This window comes from Mus caroli, unplaced genomic scaffold (genome assembly GCF_978045245.1).
Source record: "Mus caroli unplaced genomic scaffold, Mus_caroli_1 scaffold_1, whole genome shotgun sequence".
NCBI lineage: Eukaryota > Metazoa > Chordata > Mammalia > Rodentia > Muridae > Mus > Mus caroli.
In genome coordinates this window covers 35,093,626-35,114,424 of record NW_028227256.1, presented here as the reverse complement: position 1 = coordinate 35,114,424, position 20,799 = coordinate 35,093,626, and the positions used below count along the sequence as shown (strand labels likewise).

The window sequence follows — 20,799 nt, the reverse complement described above, 5'->3', positions numbered from 1 at the left end:
GGAATAACCAGAAGAGAGGGAACAAGGACTTCTGACACAGGGTGTAGCATGTGCATAGCTCATAGCTTGGATGGGGCACAGCCACCAAGATGGTGAAAAAATGGACAGTGGTCATGGTTCAGGGACAGCCACATTGAAATGGAACTGGAGACATGATAATGAGCCAAGCGTGAGGAGCATCACAAGCCATGTAAAATACAGAAGTAGCTCCTCGGGGAAGGAAAACAAACAAGATTTGGGATAAAACTACAGTGCTATCAGTTTGGATCTGGGAAGGGAATTCTTTCTACAGTGAAGTGCCTTGGCCTGCTTGCATCTCTCATTTCTGATATGAGGAAGCTCTAGATCAGCTGCTCTCCGTGGTGATGCTACCACTGAAGGACTACCATCTCCCAGGCCCTGGTGGTGGCTGGGAAATGGCATGTTTGTTGAGTTGTTATGGAATCCTTGAGAAAACTAAGGAACTAAGTGTTTAAAGCATGTGTGTCACCATCCCAGGAGACATCAGAAATCCCTGCCTCGTCATTTGTCCCTGCGAAGCTGTGATAGCTTGGGGGCATTTATTCAGGCAGGCATGAGACCTTGAGTCTTAACTGTGAGAGCCAGGATGTGTTCTTTCCATTCAGCATCTTTTCTTTTATGGCCTGTATTTAGACTCAGCCTGAGCCAGACTCTAGAAGGGATGTGTCAGTGTCAACTAAGGCAGGGATTTGGCAGATACATCCCCCAGAATAAAGCTGGGCATCTCTCAAAGGTGCATTTGAAATATTTGAGAGCAGACACTCTGAACACCAGCAGACCAGTTTATGAAATCAATAGAAGACAGAAACAAACTCTACTGGGAAGCCTGCTTGAGTTATAGTAAATGGAATTTATAATACATTTTAAAACATATTTCTGAAAGAAAGAAATGTTGAAAATTGGAAAACAACAGAGGTACTAAAGTCCTCTCACATTTGTGTTACCTCGAGACAGGAGAACTTAAAACTTTGTGGAAAATGAGATCTGGTTTGTCAACATCAATTAAATCAGTGATGGGGGCGGGTTCCATTTAGTTATTCATTCTGTAATTGCCTGTGGATACCCAACTGTGCCAACCTGTGCTAAGCTTTTGTGACCTAAAGACTTTGCTTTTAATTTAGAGGGGCTTCATTTGGTTTGTCTCTGTGGTGTGTTGGGGGTCAAGGCTGACGTCAGATAGCTTCCTTGGCTCTTTATCTTACTTTATTTATTGGAAAGGAGTGTCTCACTAAACCTAGAGGTTGCTGTTTGGCTAATCTAGCTAGCTTGCTAGAGGATACCAGCTCTGTCTCCCATGTACTGAGACTACAGGTAAACCATCACACCTGCCCAGCTTGTAGATGGATGCTTGGAGATCCAAACTTGCCAAGTTTGGGCCTATTAGTCTACTTTTCAAAGAATCCCTGATAAACATAGCATCCAGGTATGTACTGGCCTTTTCATTTGAGTATTTGGAGGGGGGGAGGGGTTCAAGACAGGGTTTCTCTGTATAGCTCTGGCTGTCCTGGAACTCACTTTGTAGACCAGGCTGGCCTTGAACTCCGAAATCTGCCTGCCTCTGCCTCCCAAGTGCTGGGATTAAAGGCGTGTGCCACCACCACCCGGCTCATTTGGGGATTTTTAAGTGTAAGCCTATGGTGGCCTTTCAAGAAGGTTTTTCTGATTTTTTTTTTTTTTTTTTTTTTTTGTATTCCCCTGATTCCGTGACTCCAAAACCTTCCTTACTATTCTGAGCCAATTCTTTGAGTGATCATCTGTAGGAGTGAGTGGCCATCCCTTTTGCTGTCACCTCCCCCCACCCCACCCCCCCACTGTCAGCCCAGCCTAGGCAAAGCAGCTGCATGCACTCAGGGCCAGAGAAGTCACTGGCAGCTGGCCTGGGTGACCAGTTGTTCCCCAGGGATGCTTGCAAAGGCCACTCAGCAGAGCTCTCATTGTGGAACAGGATTAGATGAATAGATCGTGGATAGATTTCTCAGCCTGACAGCCAGCTGAGTCCTGCTAAGCCCTGCCCAGACATACTTGGGGTTTTTTTTTGGCTATGCATTCTCTCTTCAGATCAGAGGAACATGAATACCAAATGCTCTTTTGCTTCCTCTGGGATTACATCCAGATAAATTCATCTTAAGTTGGAAGCAGTGTAGATTGTTAACATATTAAGTCTATGAACACTACCAACTGAAGAGTCTTGGCTGTGTCCCCTTGTGATAACGTCGCCGCTGATACCCAGCATCTCCAGAGGACAAGTCACAAACCCAGGGAAAGATTCAGATTGAACATTTCACGTGCAGTTCCTACTGAGTACATAGTGCTGTCTCACCTCACCATTAAATCCAAATTCTGGAGCCAAATACCCATCATAAAAGGGCTGTCTGAGTCTTCACTCATGATCTCAGACATATTATGAGTCTCTCAGATCTTACAAGCCAGGTGTGAAAAAATATCTGTGCCCTTGGTTCTCCCAGATGTTTTTAAAGAAAAAAATTTAGTTACGGCAGTAAAAATTCCATTTAAAATGTGTTTGTTTATTCAGGGTAGAGAGACAGAGATGTGCGAGGCTTTTCTGCCAACCTATTTCAGATAACTGATTGTGCTTGCATCGTCCTGGCTGGCGTGTCTCATCCATGAAGAAGGGGTAGTGACAGAGGGAGGCAGTCTGTGACTGTGTAAATGGCACATCCCCAGAAATGAAAACCTCTCTTCTCAAATGACAGCCCTTCCCCATGCCGTGCAGGCCACAAGGAGTTCCACCCACACACCGAGACCTCGGCTGCACTTGGACAGGGTTAGTTTGCATTCACAATGTGCGTTTACTGAGGGCACTGACCATAGTTTTATAAAACCAATCAAAATAATCTTTGTTCATCTTTATTTCCTAGCCTTCAGCAAACCTCACCCTAGAGCCTTCCTGGTGCCGCCTTTACTACAGTTCCGCAGGTTGTAGGAACCCCCAGCTACTTCATAACTAATTTTGCTACTGTTGTAAATCTTAAGTATCCGTGTTTTCTGATGGTCTTAGGGAACCCCTGTGAAAGAGTGGTTTGGTCCCCTCCCCGCAAAGCATGATCCACAGGTTGAAAGTCACTGCTTTAGAGCATGGTAAGGAGTCCATCTTTGCTTGCTCTCTGCTTTCCACATCCTCTTATGAGGAAAACACTTCCGGACCATGTGTAACTTTGCTTATAGTTTTGTTGCTTTTGATGGTTGTCTGTGTGTGTGTGTGTGTGTGTGTATGTCTATGTCTGTGTGTATGTGCATGTGTGTGTGTCTATGTCTGTGTGTATGTGTGTGTGTGCATGTGTCTGAGTATATGTGTATGTGTGTCTGTATGTCTCTCTATATATAAGTCTGTGCATGTGTCTGAGTGTGTGTGTGTGTCTCTGTGTGTATGTGTGTGTATGTCTGGGTGTGTCTCTGGGTGTGTCTAAGTATGTGTGTGTCTCTGGGTGTGTATGTGTCTGTGTCTGAGTGTGTGACTCTGGGTGTGCCTCTGTCATACTGCATCCTATCTCTCTACTGGGAAGAGGTACTGGGGATGGGAAGCACTAGAAGGAGGCAGGGCAAAGTTGAAAGGGGAAGTCCACAGCAGTTCCCAATCTCCACTCTGGGTACCTGTATACCACTGGGAGAGGGAGTTGGGAACCAGGGGTCTGAAGTCTACCCTTTCCCTCAGGGTGCCTGCGCACCAGGCAGAGGTGTGGGGAGGGTTCCGGTGGAACCCGGGATGAGCAGAATCCAGTCTGATTGGGAGCGAGGGCCAAGTGTACTGGAGGGGCTGGAAGAGAAAAAGTCTTCCTTGGGCATCTCTTTAGTGGAAGACCTTCCCTGCTGCGATCCTTCATGAAGTAGTTCTCTGAGATGGTCCTTGCTTGTACATATTGCTTTATTTGAGGGTGGATGTAAACATATACACTTATTCAGGGTAACCTGGGAATTATATACCTTTTGTGGGAAAGGAATACCCAGGAAGGGAAGGCTCAAGACTATCTAGACCCCTCATTAGACCTAGATCTGGTCATCCAGACCAGGTACAGAGACAGTTAGGGAATGGCTCCATTCCTACCGTTCTCAAATCTCTGAGATTCCCTGGATTTGAGTTCATTCAACCTTACCAGTTCTGATGCCTGTCTGGTAGCATGGTCCCACGTGCCGTGTGTGTGTGCGTGTGCGTGTGTGTGTGCGTGTGTGTGACTGTCTGTCCCAATGTTTTAGTGGGCCAATCAAAAACAAAAAAAAAAAAAAAAAAAAACAGTGCAGATCCCAGATGTCATGTCAGCTGAATACAAGCCCCAACTAGGAGGTAGATTTTCATCCTGAGGAAAAAGATATATTTTATGAACTATTCCTTCTCCTCTCCATCTCAAAATCTAAAATCTTTCCTCAATGCCAGACACCAATAACAGGATGAAAATAAAAACCTGTGCAGCCGAGACAAGGTGTGAGCCTGCAATTGTCTGATGTTGAAGGATTCGGGCAGATAGTATATGTGGACGTACAATGCGTGACTTTGGCAGGAAGGAGTGAAAACCAATGGAGTTGTTTATGTTTGAACTCCACTTTCCCCTAAGTCCGTCATTCAGAAAGGTGCTTTTCATTGCCAGAGTCCCCAAGACTGCAGTGTTTCCCTCCTCCCAGCCTCCACAAAGGGGAATTTCTGAGATTACCCTTAGACGACATTAAGGGATGGGTGAAGGGGTCCTAAGCCATGTCCAGTCTCCTTGGCACTTGAGACCATAAACTGTAAGGAGCTCCAACGCCATATCCTCGTGGAAGTCAGCCCTGTTGAAGCCGTGGTCACAGTTGGGAAGTGGCCAACAACTCTTTGCCAACTCAGTACTTCAAAGGTGACCAGCATTTTCTGAGTTAGAATTTAAGCTAAGAGGGACGCATCCGTGAATGTTTCAGTGAATGTGCAAGCACACTAACATTTTCTTTTTGACTTATGCACTCTTTGATGGATATGTGATACCTGAATTTTTGTGGCTGGTGAGCTACCATTTGAAAAAGTGTGGATCGAATTTTCCTGTTGAAAATATAGGGACAACATGGCAGATTCTAGCACGTGTGTAATTATCAGGTGTCAGCCGAGGATGCCATTTCTACTTGTTATAGGAGTGATTTTTTTTTTTTTTAATGTTGTGAAAGATCATCGGCTCTTGGTGAAGGACTGCAAAGCTACTGTTCACACACCATGCCAGCGTCCATAACGACCACAGCACTGGACTCTACAATGGAAAAACAGAGAGAAGCAAGATGTTTAACTTTTGACAGTCCCCACATCTTTGGAATCTTCCAGGAGCCATGAAGGCTCACAGCAGAACCCTGTGGCCTTTCTGCAGTTTCCTTGCCACTAGACATTTTCCTCTAAAGCAAAAACAGAGTTATTTTTGACGGTTTGCAAAATATTCTGAGGTCTTTGGATTCCCTCGAATCTGTATGGGTTTTTAGAGTGGAGGCGCATTTGAAAAGCCGTTCTCAGAACGAACAGCAGCAACCTTGAAATAAGCCGAGAGTACCACACCACCTCCCTCTAAGTAGCCACGCATCAAACCAGTGCCCAATAGCGAGTGGGCGCTGTTCGCTCCCAGTTTTATTTCTGAGTCTAATTTTGTCTGATTTTGGCTGCTCTGGGCCTTGATGGTTTGGATGGTTGTCCTGAGTCCAGGTCCTGTTTGACAGATGTGTGCAGTCTGTGCCTCCTCTTTCCTTTGCCAGGATGGCAGCCTGCTGGTGTTTCCTGTTTGCTCATTTGGCTTTCTTTCCCTTTCCTTCTTGGGGGGCCTGGTGGACTGGCAGCTCCGTGGTTCAGCAGACCAACTGTAGAAGTTCGGCGCCATCCAGCAAGGGCGGCAGCAGCAGCAGCAGCGGCGGCAGCAGCTCCTCCAGCGACTCAGAGAGCACTTCCGGCTCCGACTCCGAGACGGAGAGCAGCTCCAGCGAGAGCGAGAGCGAGGGCAGCAAGCCTCCGCACTGCTCCAGCCCCGAGGTAGGCAGCGGCTGCAGACTCGAGTCCTGAGTCCCCAGCCCTGGCTTTCATCCTGCCTGCCTACCCACCCTCCTGCTGTCCCCAGCCTGGACAAGCTTCTGGCCTTAGGGTCTCAGCTCTGCTCTCCACTGTGTCCTCTCCTTCCTGTCTCAGGATGACACTGCTTCCTTTCACATGCAAAGCATCAGCTTTACTGTCTAAAAAAATAGTTGTTCGGCTTCCAGAAATTTCCACACATGCTATAAACATCACTGACAGGAAATAACCTATGGCTGGGGTCTCTCCCCCTCAGGGTCATCCCAGGCATTAACCAGGCAGAGAAGTTTGTCGCTTGGGAAGTGTGACCACCCGTAAATCACAGGCCAAAGAGTTTTATGCATCGGGCATGCTTAGAATATTACCTTTCTGCAGTTTGTCACGGATCAGAAGAACAGGGGCTATAAATATTAATAAAACCCCCTTTATTGTGTATTTTCTTTGTGAAAATATAATGGGGGAAATTAGCAACCACCTACAAATAATAATGAAACCTTTTACAGCTGTGATCGGTATCTAAAAGGGAAGCTTTAGGTGCCTCATATAAAAACATTATAAGGTATCAATAAAAACATTGCTGCTTCTACTTTTAGCGGAAAGGGGGATATAAATGATAATTCAGAGCCCAGAGGTTCTTGGGTGAGGACGGAGACCCCGGTCCTTAAACCTGTGAAGCTGAAAGGGTGGGCTTTGATTTCTACATAGTGAATAAAAACAGTTCCCCACCCCCCACCCCGAGAATATAAAAACAGTTGACATCCCTGTAGGTTGTGGGGTGAAAGGCTTTGCACACATCCAAGGGGCCAAATTCCTAAAGGTGCAGACCTACTCCTGAAAAGTCCAGCGGTGAGAGCAGAGCACTGTGTAGAGCATCCACACCGGGCATCATCCAGGTGCCACACATGGAAATAGTTACGGCTTGGTTCCAGGCTCACAGAGGCTTCCTCACACCCTGCCAGCTTTTGTTTTATGTCCCCACACCCTCCCTTCCTCGTCAGCACCTCTCTGCTTCAAGGCAAAGCTTTCCATTCATCCTAAAATGAGCCTTCTACCCAGTGTTTTCTCTCCTCCCCACAAAGTCCTCTCCTGTCTGCCCAGCTCTCCTTGCGGCTCTGTCTGCCTCTCTCCATACACATAAGAGCAAAGGCCTCAGCAGCACTAACCAATTCATTTTAACCTGGCTCTTCCCAGAAACTAAGCCACGATCCCTCCCTCATTATTCATTTATACATTCTGTAGCCACTCAATAAACATTAGTTGACCAGCAGCCACAGTACTCGGTGTTGGCCTGGGAATGTAGCAGTTACCTAACAAAAAGTGTCCCGTCTGCCCAGAGCTAACATCCCCATGGGGGTTATTTCAGATGGAAAAAAAATAGGAATTAAAGAGAATAAAATCCAGGAGGTAAGTGGACTTTATTAGTGTCCACCTTGTGCTATAATTTTTTGAGAGAGTTCAGAATATAGAATTTTAAGAAATGACAGAGCTAGAATTAGAACCATTGCTAGAGTACTTGCCTGACATGCACAAAGCCCTGGATTCAATCCCCATTGCCAGAAGGGGGAAAGGAGAGAAGGAGGGAGAATAGAGTAGATGAAGATGGTACTGGGTCCCAGGCCAGTGCAGGAGCCCGGGCTGAGGGTGAACTGAAGGGCATGGGGTCCATGAAGTGCCTCCTATCCAGGTTCCTCTTTGTGACTTTGCTGGTTAAAATCACAAGTGACAAGTCTTGGTTTCACATTGAAATTTGAATCCTGGGGCTCCTGGGTTTCCTAGAGTTTTGCTTGAGAACAGCGGGACACTCTAACAGCATCAAGCCTGGAATTCTGGATGATGGATAGAGAGCCTCCTGTCGTTTCTTTCTGAAAGTCTCGGGGGTCCCTGGCTAAAGAGGGGGACTCTGAAGTTTTTAAGTTCTTAAGAGAGCATGCGAGGTTTCCACTTCCTTCCTACTCTGTATAGAGAGAAGGCAGACACCGAGTAATGCATTAAGCACACTACTCAGTGTCCCTCTCTGCTGGCAAGGGACATGTATTTGTTGGAATAAGAGTTGGATTTTTTGAGCCTCTTCCCCAAGGCTAACGTAGACACATGGCCTATATGAAGGAAGAGTTTGTAGGTAGATGAACATCGCAGTGCTAAGCAGCAGTAAGACTCTGCTGGCCCAGTCTGCCTGTCAGCATGGAGCCCTGTAGTACAAGCCTCTCATGATAGACCAGCTCTGGATAGCCACACTGCCCGGCCCACTCCTCAGGCCCACTTACACTGCCTCAAAGCAAACAGCCTTGGCCCTCACTTCTTTTCCAGACCACCCTTTCACGGGAGTAGAGGAAGCAGACGCATTCATGTTCTGATGTACAAGTCTTCTTCCAGTGTGGCAGTGCTTAGAAAACCCTGTGGGCCCCACTGAGGCCCCTAAGGTCCAACAAGTTTCTGAGCTACAGTGGGCGCTGGCGGGCCACATTGCTACAGCTAAGTTCCCTTGGCAAGTCATTGCCACACGAGCCCCATTCAATAACTGCCCACCTCGAGGTTAGATATCACCATAACCAGGAACAGGTAAAATCAAAGCTCTTGAAGTTTATAATTAACCATTCAGATTTACATAACAATAAATTCTCAATTCACAAGATGCCCACACAATAATTTCAGAGCCAATTGATAATGATACAAGCTGCCTACCTAGATTAGACAAGTTACCCCAATTATTCTAATAATTTCAGAGCCAATTGATAATGATACAAGCTCCTACCTAGACAAGTTACCCCAATTATTCTATCCCTATATGATAGTATATCTACCTGTGGCTATTTAAAGCCATGGTGAATCTCTCCGTCCTCCATCTTGCTTCCTTCTCCCCTACCTGTCTCCTCCATCTCCGTCTCTGTCTCTGCAACTCTTCGAGTCACCTCCCTTTTCCCTGTCTAATCACAGGCTTCTCCTTGTATAAATAATTAAATTAATTGGACAGGGAAAACCCTGCTATACCTAAGAACTGGTCTTTATGTACATGGTTGCTGAAAGCCACTTCATGGTTTATGAATCCCTGAAGCATGGCCCAGGGCAGGTTGCCGAGCCTGCACAGGACAGTCTTGTCAGCATGCACATCGCTCCCTGTGAATCGCCTCTGGGCTGGCCTTATGCTGGACTGATTTTTTTCAGTTGATTTTTCTCTCAGGGACTTTCCTGGCATTGGACATAGGCTCATTCACACTAGTGCTTCTCGGGGCTGGAAGCTGATTTTTCATGCCTTTGCCACGCTGAGAGCACACAGGGTTTCTGTTGCCAGAGTCCTTATAGAAAGACCCTGGTCACATCATATGAATTCTTGGATAAAGCAGGTTAAGTCTGTGTCTTTATATTGAATAGCCCCCGACCTAGATATTGCACTAAACCTTTTTTTCCCTTGCGGCTCTTCCGTAGTGGATCTGACCAGTGCAGATCTTCAAGGAAGACTTGAACAGAAAGTATGTGTTAGAAAAGAACACTACAGATTCTTCTTTACAACCAGCAGAGGAAGCATGGAGTGTGTTCTTCATGCCGATGGATGCACAGCCTCTTGTTAATCACATTTCTCAGGGGCACATGGTGATGTGTGCTGTAAAGTAGATGAGGTGGGGATGTGTGTGGAGACCTTGTATATGAATCATGCAGAAGATCAACCAGGGAAGAGAGCTGTAGCTGTGCATGCAAGGCAGTGAACCCCCAGGAGACAGACACAGACCCCAGGCAGAAACCTCAGTAATGCCTCAGCACATGGTTGTGGGATAGGATTTGAAGTCTCGGCTTTGTCTTCCCTTGATTACCTGTTGTTTGAGATTCCATGGCCAGAATTGCCTCCCCTCCACCCGCCATGTTAGCTTCAGCCACAGCGCTCCTCCCTCATCCATGAGGAACAGAGGTATATGCAGTTCTTCTGAGAGCAGAGGCATCGCCATCAAGCTCCCAGGCCTGGCATAACTGCTGCAAGCCATAAAAAGGACCAGGTCCTAGCCTGAAAGCAGTGTAGACGATGTTGAAGCTACAAATCACAAACCCGGGAACAAACACCAGAAAGACTATGCTGCGTGGTGAGGTAGAGGCCAACAGACATGGTTCGCAGGAGTCATGTTTTCTCCAAGAAGTCTGTCTAAAACTCTCATTTTGGGTTCAGGATTGACATTTCTTAAAAGATTGGAATCCCTTACGTAAGGCTACTCAGAGAGTCCTGGAGGAGGGGAGGCAGCTTGTGTGGAGAACCTGATCTGTACACCGGGTAGGCAAGCCTGAAGTCACTAGGAACCAGGCAGCCTTGGCATCTCACAGAGCACCTCTAAGCCCCATCCACAAATTACAGGTAGCATTTCTTATCTGCAAAGATTAAATTGGTTGATGTATGCAAAGCGGGAGGCATACGTAGATGCTCTAGCAATGATAAATGATCCCAGGATGATGGCTCTTGAATGCCAGACTGGGGATTCGGGTTTTGTCTAAGAGGCAATAGGAGGTTATTGGAGACCCTTGAGGGGGAGAATGTGATTTAGTGCTGTGTTGAAAATGATACTTCACACTGATTCATTCAGCTCTGAAGTACAAGGGGAAAAAAATGACCCCAGAGTACGTCTGGCAATGGGCCCGTGAAATTCTACAATTCACTATCAGTGGTCCCACTCTGAAGTTCCATGGTGACTCTTCCCATATGCAGCTGTGTTTGCCTCACACAAGAGCTGAGAGCCTGGGGAGCCAAACACAGCAGCAAGTTCCCCTTGGCAAGAAGCTCTTCTGTTCCTATTGTCCCATTTGCTGCCACTGCAGCCTAAACCAGGCAGACATCTCTACAGGCTTCTCTGCTTCCCTTTCTCTTAAGAAGCCAATAAAATAAAATAAAATAAAATAAAAATCACATGTAACACTCAGAGGTAACACTCAGGGATTAGCTTGAGTACCCGAATCCAGATGCTCTAAAATCTGCAGCCTACTAAGTGCTGCCATGAGGCCACTGGTGGAAAACTCCACAGCAGAACACTTGGTTGTATGTACACATTAAAGCTGCACAAAATTACCACTAAGGGGCAGGGATAGTTCTGCAAGTGAAGTGTTTGCTGCATGAGGGTGAGGAGCTGAGACCCAGAACCACAGGAAGCCAGGCATGGTGGTAACTCACATCTGCAACCCTAGGCTTTCTGCAGAGAGATGGGAAGCAAACACAGGAAAATCCATGGGGCAAAGCTGGCAAGCTAGCTAGCCATGGGCAGCAGAGACGACACCAGAGAGCCTGTGTCAAACAAGATGATTACTGACACCTGAGGTGGTTTCTGACTTCCACGTGCATGCTGTGGTGTGTACGCAAACACGCTTAGGCATGTACATGCATGAACACACACATACAAACACACACACACACACACTAACACACGCACATGCACAATCAGGTATGTATGAAGTTTAATGACTTCTACATTTAGACTTGGGTTCCATCTCTAAATGATCTCATAATTATATACAAATATTCCAAAATCCAAAAATAATATAAAACCCAAAGAGTTCCAGGTCCTGAGCATTCAGAATAAGGGAGACCAGGCTGGTCTCATCTGCTAAGAATGAGCAGTGGGGTGTCGCTGCTCCCAACCACAGCTGTGGTTGGTGACATGCTCGCTCCATCCCCTGATGTTATCAGAGGCTTCCCACCACCCTGAACCTTGTACCCTCACCTCTGTGGGCCTGTCTAGTATCCTCGTGTCTCAGACACAACTCTCCCCTTGTCCACTTAGATCTGTAACAACAGCCAGAGACCCAGCTCTGCTGTCCATATGCACCTCCTTATGAAAAATAAATCTTGATATGAAAGAGGTTATAATAGAAATGTATATTCTCACAGAGAAGAACCTGACTGGTTCTGCCTCTACGCTTTGGACTGGAAAGTTTGAAACATAGCTAAGAGGCTGGAGGTAGAGATCGGGTTATTGTTTGCCTGGTATGTGTAAGGCCTGGTACACCATTCAATGATAGATGATTGACAGATTGGTGACAGGTGAGTGATAGGTGAATAGACAGACAGCAAATGATGAGTAGGGTAGGTAGATAGGTGGGTAAATAGGTTGATTGATGATTGATAGATAGATAGATAATCGGTAAATAGATAAATGATGAATAAGATAGGTAGATAGGTAGGTGACAGTCCTGACTCAGACAGACAAGCTTGTTCTAGGCCAGTAGTTCTCAGCCTGTGGCTCATGACCCCTTTTGGGGATGAAATGACCCCTTCCCAGGGGTCGCCTAAGGCCATCAGAAAACACAGAGATTTTCATAACAGTAGCAAATTGCAGTTATGAAGTAGCAATGAAAATAATTTTATGGTTGGGGGTCACCACGGCGTGAGGAACTGCGTTAAAGGATCCCAGCATTAGGAAGGCCGAGAGCCTCTATTCTAGGCTAGCATCTGGTCCCTGGAGTAGCGAATGCCATGGATTCAGAGAGAAGAGACCATACAGAAACATTAAGGAAATTACTGTGATTCTTCAAATGTTTGACCCTTGTCATTCTCAGTCACAGATTAGAAATCTGTCGCTGAAGTTCCATGCTTCTCAAAAGGCACCATTTCTGTTTATTTTATTGAATCCTAGCATTACAAAGTGAGCTTTTATTAGAAACCAACATTCTCTGTGGAATCTTCATTTTTAACCTGTTTGGAACACAAATCCTTACAGACTCAGCTCAAAACTGTAGACTTCTTGGGGGAGGGATGCCAACCCAGCCTTTCCTATTCAGTTCCAGAGAATTCCATGCACCCTCTGTGTAAGCTGGTCCAGAGGTCGGAATTTTAAAACTGTGACACCCACAATTTGCTCTAAGTTAGAAAACTGTCTCCAGGAATGGTTTCTGAGTCTCCTGTGTCCAGACATTCCTAGCAGAGCATGGCAGAGCTGGCAGAAGCAGGCTGGGGGCGAACTCAGGCTGTCAGGGCTTACAGGGCACACTGGGCATCATCTTCAATGTCATTGCTTTTGTGGTTTAATACCTGTGGCTTACGTGTTTTTCTGCATAAATTATACGCTAATGGGGGAGGGGGCCTGGGTTCTCGGTTCAAAGATTTTCCCAAAGATAACAAGAAAAAAAGAAAGAAAGAAAGAAGGAAGGAAGGAGAGAGAGAGAGAGAGAGAGAGAGAGAGAGAGAGAGAGAGAGAGAGAGAATTTTAATATTCAGGACCTTCCAGTTAAGTTCATAGAATCTCAGATTTAATCTCAAATTTGGGCGTATATGTGTAAATATACATGGATTGATATATCTGCATACACATAACTAACTGTTTAACACTTAGAAGTTCTAGGGGTGAGCTGGGGAGGTTCATTGCTTTCCTGTTGTTTTATTAAGTGGACTTGAAACTGCTTTGTGGATACAGAAAAGCCAGGGGCCAGCTGGGCATCCTCTGTACCAGCAGAGCGCTGCCCGACATACCTGCGTTTCCATTTTGTTTGTTGCCAGCCCATTCAGTTTTCTTTTGCTTAGCAGAGAATGTCAAGATCAAAATGGCCAGGGCCCCTTTCAAGTGAGCCTGTTATAAAAGCTGTGTTGTTTGTCCCGGGTTTTCTGTTTTCAGGCCGAACCTGCGTCCTCTAACAAGTGGCAGCTGGATAAATGGCTAAACAAAGTTAATCCTCACAAGCCGCCAATTCTGATCCAAAATGAAAGCCACGGCCCGGAAAGGAATCAATACTACACGCCGCCGGTGAAAGATGAAGGGCAAGACTGCGGGAAACTTCCCGAGATCTGCCAAGCCAGCCTGAGGGACAAGGAGCTCAAGACCACCTGCAAGGAGGAGCAGCGGCCTAGGACCGCAAACAAGGCCCCTGGCAGCAAAAGTGTAAAGCAGAAGTCCCCACCCGCTGCTGTGGCTGTGACCGCAGCTGCCCTCCCACCCGCGGTGCCCAGCGCACCCACGGAGAGCGCGCCTGCGCCCACCCGCAGGTCAGCAGGCAAGAAGCCCACCCGGCGCACCGAGAGGACCTCAGCCGGGGATGGTGCCAACTGCCACCGGCCTGAGGAGCCAGTGGCCCCAGACACGCTGGGGGCGAGCGTGGTGGGACCCCTAGAGCCCCCCAAAACCAGACCCTGTGGTAACAACAGGACAGGCCACCGCAAGGAGCTGCGCTCCTCCGTGACCTGTGAGAAGCGGCGCACGAGGGGGCTGAGCAGAATCGTCCCCAAATCCAAGGAGTTTATTGAAACAGAATCTTCGTCTTCCTCTTCCTCCTCGGACTCAGACCTGGAGTCAGAGCAAGAGGAGTACGTACTGTCCAAGGCTGCGACCACCACTGGAAGCGAGCAGCGGCTGAAGGAGGCCGCCAGCAGCAGCAGCAGCAGCAGCAACAGCAGCAGCAGCAGCACCTCCCGGGCTTCTGTGGGCTCCATCAATGCCAGGACCACCAGTGACATTGCCAAGGAGCTAGAGGAACAGTTCTACACGCTGGTCCCCTTTGGCAGGAATGAACTGCTATCTCCGCTAAAGGACAGCGATGAGGTCAGGTCTCTCTGGGTCAAAATTGACTTGACCCTCCTGTCCAGGATCCCAGAACACCTGTCCCAGGAGCCTGGGGTCTTGAGTGCTCCTTCGGCCAAGGACACTGATAGTGCCCCAGCCAGTCATGCATTAGACACACCTGCTGAAAAGACTTTGCCAAAATCCAAGAGGAAACGCAAGGTAGGCCTAGAGTTGGGAGGAGCAGTCGTTCTCTGTGTCGCTTTGCACTGGAGGGCGAGGGGTAGATCCCAGATAATAAGCTGCTGGTCTGGACTGTGGGTGTCTGCAGTTGTGTGTCCTCCAATAACTACATAAGTAGTTGTTATACACACGCAATAAGGAAGTACCATCACACCTGATAGCTGTGAATTCTTAAACACTGTCCCAGCCTGAAGAAATGATTATTCAGACAAGACTGAGTGTTCAGATCCAGGCAGAATGCAGGGGAAAGGGGAGACTGGTTAAATAAGGTGACCTGGAAATAATGTTTATTAGACAATCCTCCTGGCCAAAATGAAGGTATTCCTCATTTTGGAAGGGTATATGTCAAAGGCATCATCTCTCCTGGTTACAGTCATCTTTAGTATAAGCAAGAGAATTTATGATTCAGACACAAAATGTCTTTCTTCACAGAGTAACATTAAAAAGCTTATCCCTATAAAGTAGAACTTGAAAACCTTGGAAAAGAAGGACCACCAAAGGGTAGCTTCTTCCTTTGTTCTTACTACGTATGCAAAGGCTTTTACACACACACACACACACACATCAGGGTCATAAGACAAATTTGTGAGAGTTAGTTGTTTATTTCCACAACATGGGTCCTAGGAATTGAACTCAGGTCATCAGGCTTGGCAGCGAGTGCCTTTTACCTTGCAGGACCAAATGCGTCAACTGCCTGTCTGCCAAGAACAAGGGAACTAGCCTTCAGTAGAGAATATCACAGTCCCCTATGCCACCCATTTTCCACAGGCGGGCTGGAGAGGGCAAATGATTAACCAGACTCCCTACACAGACTGGCACAGCTGGGTCCCCCCTACTGATGCTTCATAACTGACAGCCAAGGACTTAAAGTTGGCTTTGGACTCCTCATGGGGCCATTGTAACAACATGAGCTTTGAAGTTCTCTATGGCAGAGGCTGCATGACACAGTCCTAGCTAACAAGAGTCAAGTTCTCTCTGGCTTTTATGCTTGCCTTTTCTCCTGGCAAACACCCCCATACAGCCCTGGGGATACCACCCTAGATTAAGCTCTTGTCTCTCCAGGAGTAGCACTTTGGGGAGTGGATTTCTATTGTTCCCTAACACTGTAGAGTCAAACACATTTGTTGCAGCAAGAACCCAAAAGAGGTTCTATTTTACCAAAAGGAACTTTAAAGTATTCAGGGCCAGAAGTAAAGCACACCAGGCAACAGCCACTGCTTGCCGTTCACCAAAGGCACACATGGCTTTAAAGAGGCAGAGCTGGGGTTTCTCACCGTGGTTACTCCAACAAGTTTGTGCAGAGCACACTGCGTATACTTTATTCTCATACCAGTCAGGGATGTGGGATAGTGACGCCACACGCTAATTCAGACCAGATCTGGTCTGCAAAGCTGAACACGAAGCAGCCTTCGTCACGCATATTTTGATCACAACACGGTATCTTTCCCTTCATTAAGTCACGTATAAACCCAAAGCTGAATGGCTTCTGCTTATTATCATCCAGTGCGACAATGAAGATGACTACAGGGAGATAAAGAAGGTCCAGGGAAGGAAGGAGAGCGCCTCACGTCTCGCCGCCTCCACTAATAACGCCTTGTCCGGCAATCACTGCAATGTGAACGTCAACAGGTAAGCCTGTTCCCCAGAGGGTGGGGGTGAGCTGAGGCAGGCCACTGAGTCTGAAAGTCACCTGCTGTGTGGAGGAGACTGAGGGTCTTTTGATTGCTCTACTCTGAGTCTGTGGCCTTGGGCCCTCAGAGTATCCAAAACTGATACTTAGGTCCAAGTGCGAGCCTCTGGCTCTGCTTTTGACAGCTATGGCAGGTCCTTCCGTGTAACCAGAGACCAGCAGCCAGGCAGCACAGCTCTGAGCTCTGTACTCCCCAGAGATGATATCCCCCCCCCAGATGTGATAACCAAACGTTACAAGCTAGTATTTTAATAGTAGCTGCTAAGCACATAAAAACATAAAACCCCAAGGACGTGGGAAATCCACACTTTGAGTCTGCAGGTGATGGACCTAAGCTCTTGGGCATAGACAAATTGTAGACTTAAAAAGGACGTGTGCTTCCAAGGTCAAACCACCACCCAGTGATTCCTCTAGAGGAACAGCACAGGCCCCCACACACCACCTCCCTCTGTGATAAATGGTCCTCCAGCAAGGCAAGGTCCCAGGTATTCATTAAAGCAAGTAGCTTAGCTTCTGTCATAGAGGCTTTTCCATTTAGAAGCACCTCAGCCCAGACCCCGCTGTTCCTCTGCTGAGACACCTCTCTCTCTCCCTGACTATACATAGAGGGCTTTAAAGAGGAGATTAATGGTTCTGCACAGCACATAAAAATGTAAACTGAAAGGTTGGGGAAGATGTAGAGCAGCGCTGAGAGTCAAAGATGAAATTGGTGAGCAGAGGCACACAGGCCACAGTGCTGTGGGGATCACCTTGAGGAGGGAGGCTGAAGCCCTGCACAGGAGGGAGCAGATCCTCAGTGCTCCCACAGTCCTCTGTGCATTCTGAAGGACTAGGGCAATGGGAATGGAGGGACTCTGCCCCCCGAAATGGTTCTCTTTAATGTGCAATATGTTTTATGTGCATTTGTGAGTGCATTAAATAACCTTCCTATCTAGTGACTGTTATAACCACTGCATAGCTATGAGCACCAATGATATTTCAAGGTGTCTGCAACAACTATGGTATTTCCAGAAAGCACAGTGGTTTCTGCTGAGGCACAACTGTGGGTGTTGCTAAGGTTGACTCCAGCTTAACTGTTCTTCCTATCCTTGCCCTTGCTTGGAACTAAAGGAGATGTTCCAAAGAGAGTTGAGATGTTTGAGAGTGATGGTGACATGGAACCCTCTCTGCCATCCAGAGTCATGGACCTGGAGTTTAAAATTCTTGCCCTCACACTGTCTGGCAGAGCCTCCGTATCTGATTGCTTTGCTAACACTAAGTAGCAACACAATATGAGTGGGAACACCTAGCAATACAGTGTGCGCAAACTAAGTAGGGAAACAATGTGAGCAAACAGGTAGTGTTCTCGCTGGGAAAGGTGGTCCCTGAAGCTCTGGGGATTGTACTTCTCTCACAGGTCTGCCAAGTGTTACCACCTCAGGAGAGCACAGAGCTGATCACCCAGCGAGCTCTCCAGGGGATGCTTCTTTTTTTTTTTTTTTTTTTTTTTTGGTTTTTTCGAGACAGGGTTTCTCTGTATAGCCCTGGCTGTCCTGGAACTCACTTTGTAGACCAGGCTGGCCTCGAACTCAGAAATCCACCTGCCTCTGCCTCCCGAGTGCTGGGATTAAAGGCGTGCGCCACCACGCCCGGCCCAGGGGATGCTTCTTAAGTCCTCTGTGTAAACTCGCAATGATGAAGAGGGAACAATCAGATAGACCCATGATGATACTTAATGTCCTAGTTTGTTCTTCATGACACATTAAAGAATGTAAAATTATAGATGCTTAGAAGCAGGGTTTTGCACTCCCGTGTCAAGAAACGGTGGCTTTCAGGCTTCCAACCTCTATCCTTAACATCAGCATCCTTCCCGGCAGCAGACACTACTTGAGACTCACCCAGAACAGTTGTCTATAACATGTTATAGACTGAGTACTTTTGGAACCAGAAATTCTGTCTCCGCGCGTATCTATTTGCATGATGTTAAAGAACTTTGCTGTTTAATTTAGAGGACAGTGTTTAAGGTTCCCACTGTGACTACCAGCTAAGGAAATTGCTTTTGAAGTGACTTAATGGCTTGTTTGCTCTGATAACCAACACATACAATTAACTCATCATAACCCCAGGAGTCACAGGCTAACCCTTCATCGGTTTTACTGTTCTGTTGTGTAAATTGTATTAGGTGACTCCATGGGCATCTTTGGTTAGCAGTGATTGACTCTTTCGGGATACCATATCCTTCACAAACAATTCCTCTTCCTAATGCAAAACGCATAGATCCCCGGCAGGAAGCATTATCATAGACACGGTAAGACTTTAGTGTCAGTCAGTCTGTCTTCTCTGATGGTTGATTTGGAGAAATTCTGTTTAAGAATAGACAGTCGTCTTTAAGGTAAAAAGTAAGAGCTGAGGATCAGAAATTGTGGTTTCAGGTACCAGTTGCTTTGTTCTGTGTTTATTCTGATCCGTGCCTGGTGAATTCAGAAACTCAGTGGTTGGAAGGTGGCTTCAGGCCTTGGAGTCACCCTGATGTTCTGTGACGGTATCCTGCAGACTCAGTCGCTGGCCAGTGGGGGCCCTCTAAGAAACAGAGTACAGTTTACTGCTGTTGACTGTTGCTTGGTTTTTCCCAGCTACTCAGGCTCATGAGGAACAGCTCACTTATTCAGTATTTGTAGACCCCTTGATGAAGCACTGAGAGTGTGGACATGTTACTCTTCTCAGTCCCTCATTAGCAGGAACTCGAGATTACTGCACGTCCCCATAAAGTAAAGAAACCAAGCATGCACTCTGTTTATTGTTTACTGTGATCCTGGTGCCATAAAGTCACTTTGCCAAAGTAATTCCCAAGAAACTGCCTCCTGCCAACAGATGTTAAGTAAGAGGTTGGGCAGTACAAGAAGCACGGCCTCTCTTCCCTGTGCACATTGGGACGCTCCGTTGCTGTTTCTCTTTTCAGCTTGGCAATACCAATAAACAAAAATGAAAAGATGCTCCGGTCGCCCACTTCGCCACTCTCAGACACATGTAAACACAAATACGCCAGCGAGGACCTGACTTCTTCCAGCCGACCTCACGGCAACGGGTTGTTGACTTCAGCGTCTTCCAACAAAGAGCCTAAGGCTGAGAGTCAGCTGCAGACACTTGCTGGGGACCTCACGGTTTGTCAAGGCCCTTTCTTTCTAAATAAACCCAGTGAAACTGAGCCCGCCACTCTGTGCCTAGCTTAGAAATCCAGATTCTCACGGGGACTGTGGCAGCAGCACACACCTGTGATCCTAGCATTCAGCAGGCTGAGGTAGTTCAAAATCAGCCCAGATTTACATATCAAAACCTTATCTGGAGAGAGACAGAGAGACAGAGACAGGGAGAGAGAGAGAGAGATAGAGAGAGAGAGAGAGAGAGAGAATCCTTAGATCTACCCTAGATCTACTAAAGCAGAAGCTGAGTCAGCAATCTGTTTTAGCAGGCTTCCATATGATTCTGATATGTATCTAAATTGGGAAAAATACAAGCCCAGGGCCTCCACCCATGGTTGCTATTTGAACTTGAGAAAGTTGCCTAACCCACCCAGTCTCTTCTCCCATCCATGGAAGGAGAATAAGACACCCTTTTTTATATTGCCATGGGGACAGAATTGACAACGGTGCAGAAGTCCTCAGCTTGATCCCTAGACATGCACAGGCTGAGCATCCCTAAGCCACAGGGTTCCAAGATCTGAAACTTGCTGAACACCAACATAATTCTGCAATCGGGTCATTCCACACCTGACTTCCTCCTAGGATAGATTCACAAAACTGTTTTAAAACATACAGCATACAATTGCTTTAATGTATATCTAATCACTACACTCGTGGGGAGAAAAACAGATGCATTTCATACTTAGACTTGGGTTCTACCTCCCAAAAAAATCACTTGTGGTCCCCAGTATTTTGGATAAAAAATACACAACCTGTGTTACTTTTTCTTTATTGAAACAAAATCACCATCATGTCTAGTACAGAACAGAGTGATATTCTATGGGTTAAAAGGTATCTAGTGGCTCTCTCGGCCAAGTGGCCATGTCTCAGTGGCTTCTGTCTCATTTTTTATTTAGAAGGCATCTCACAACAGTTCTGAAAATGGCACCCTCCATAGCAAGTCACGGCCCCAGACGGAGCCGTGGTCTCCAGGTTCCAATGGCCACAGGGACTGCAAAAGACAGAAACTGATCTTCGATGACATGTAAGTTCTTAATATGGCGAGGAAGAAGAAGGTAGAAAAAGATCGCTGCCTCTCATTTTTGATGTGGCTATTTACCTTTACACGATATGGTCACCTACATGTCCTTCTCAAAGGAAGCCCTAACTTTGTGGCCACCCCTGGGTAAACAGGATCACCAGGGATAA

General features: G+C 46.9%; 1 protein-coding gene across 5 annotated transcripts in view; it reads left to right on the top strand.

The window, feature by feature from the left end:
• Positions 1–20,799, top strand: part of Aff3 (ALF transcription elongation factor 3) — a 440,706-nt gene that overhangs the window by 393,885 nt on the left and 26,022 nt on the right. For all 5 annotated transcript variants that reach the window (XM_085836589.1, XM_085836598.1, XM_085836585.1 and 2 more), the window contains 5 exons: positions 5,818–6,007; positions 13,621–14,721; positions 16,247–16,371; positions 19,371–19,572; positions 20,508–20,635. In XM_085836589.1, the coding sequence (XP_085692715.1) occupies positions 5,818–6,007; positions 13,621–14,721; positions 16,247–16,371; positions 19,371–19,572; positions 20,508–20,635 (1,746 nt within the window). The remainder of the gene's footprint in view (positions 1–5,817; positions 6,008–13,620; positions 14,722–16,246; positions 16,372–19,370; positions 19,573–20,507; positions 20,636–20,799) is intronic.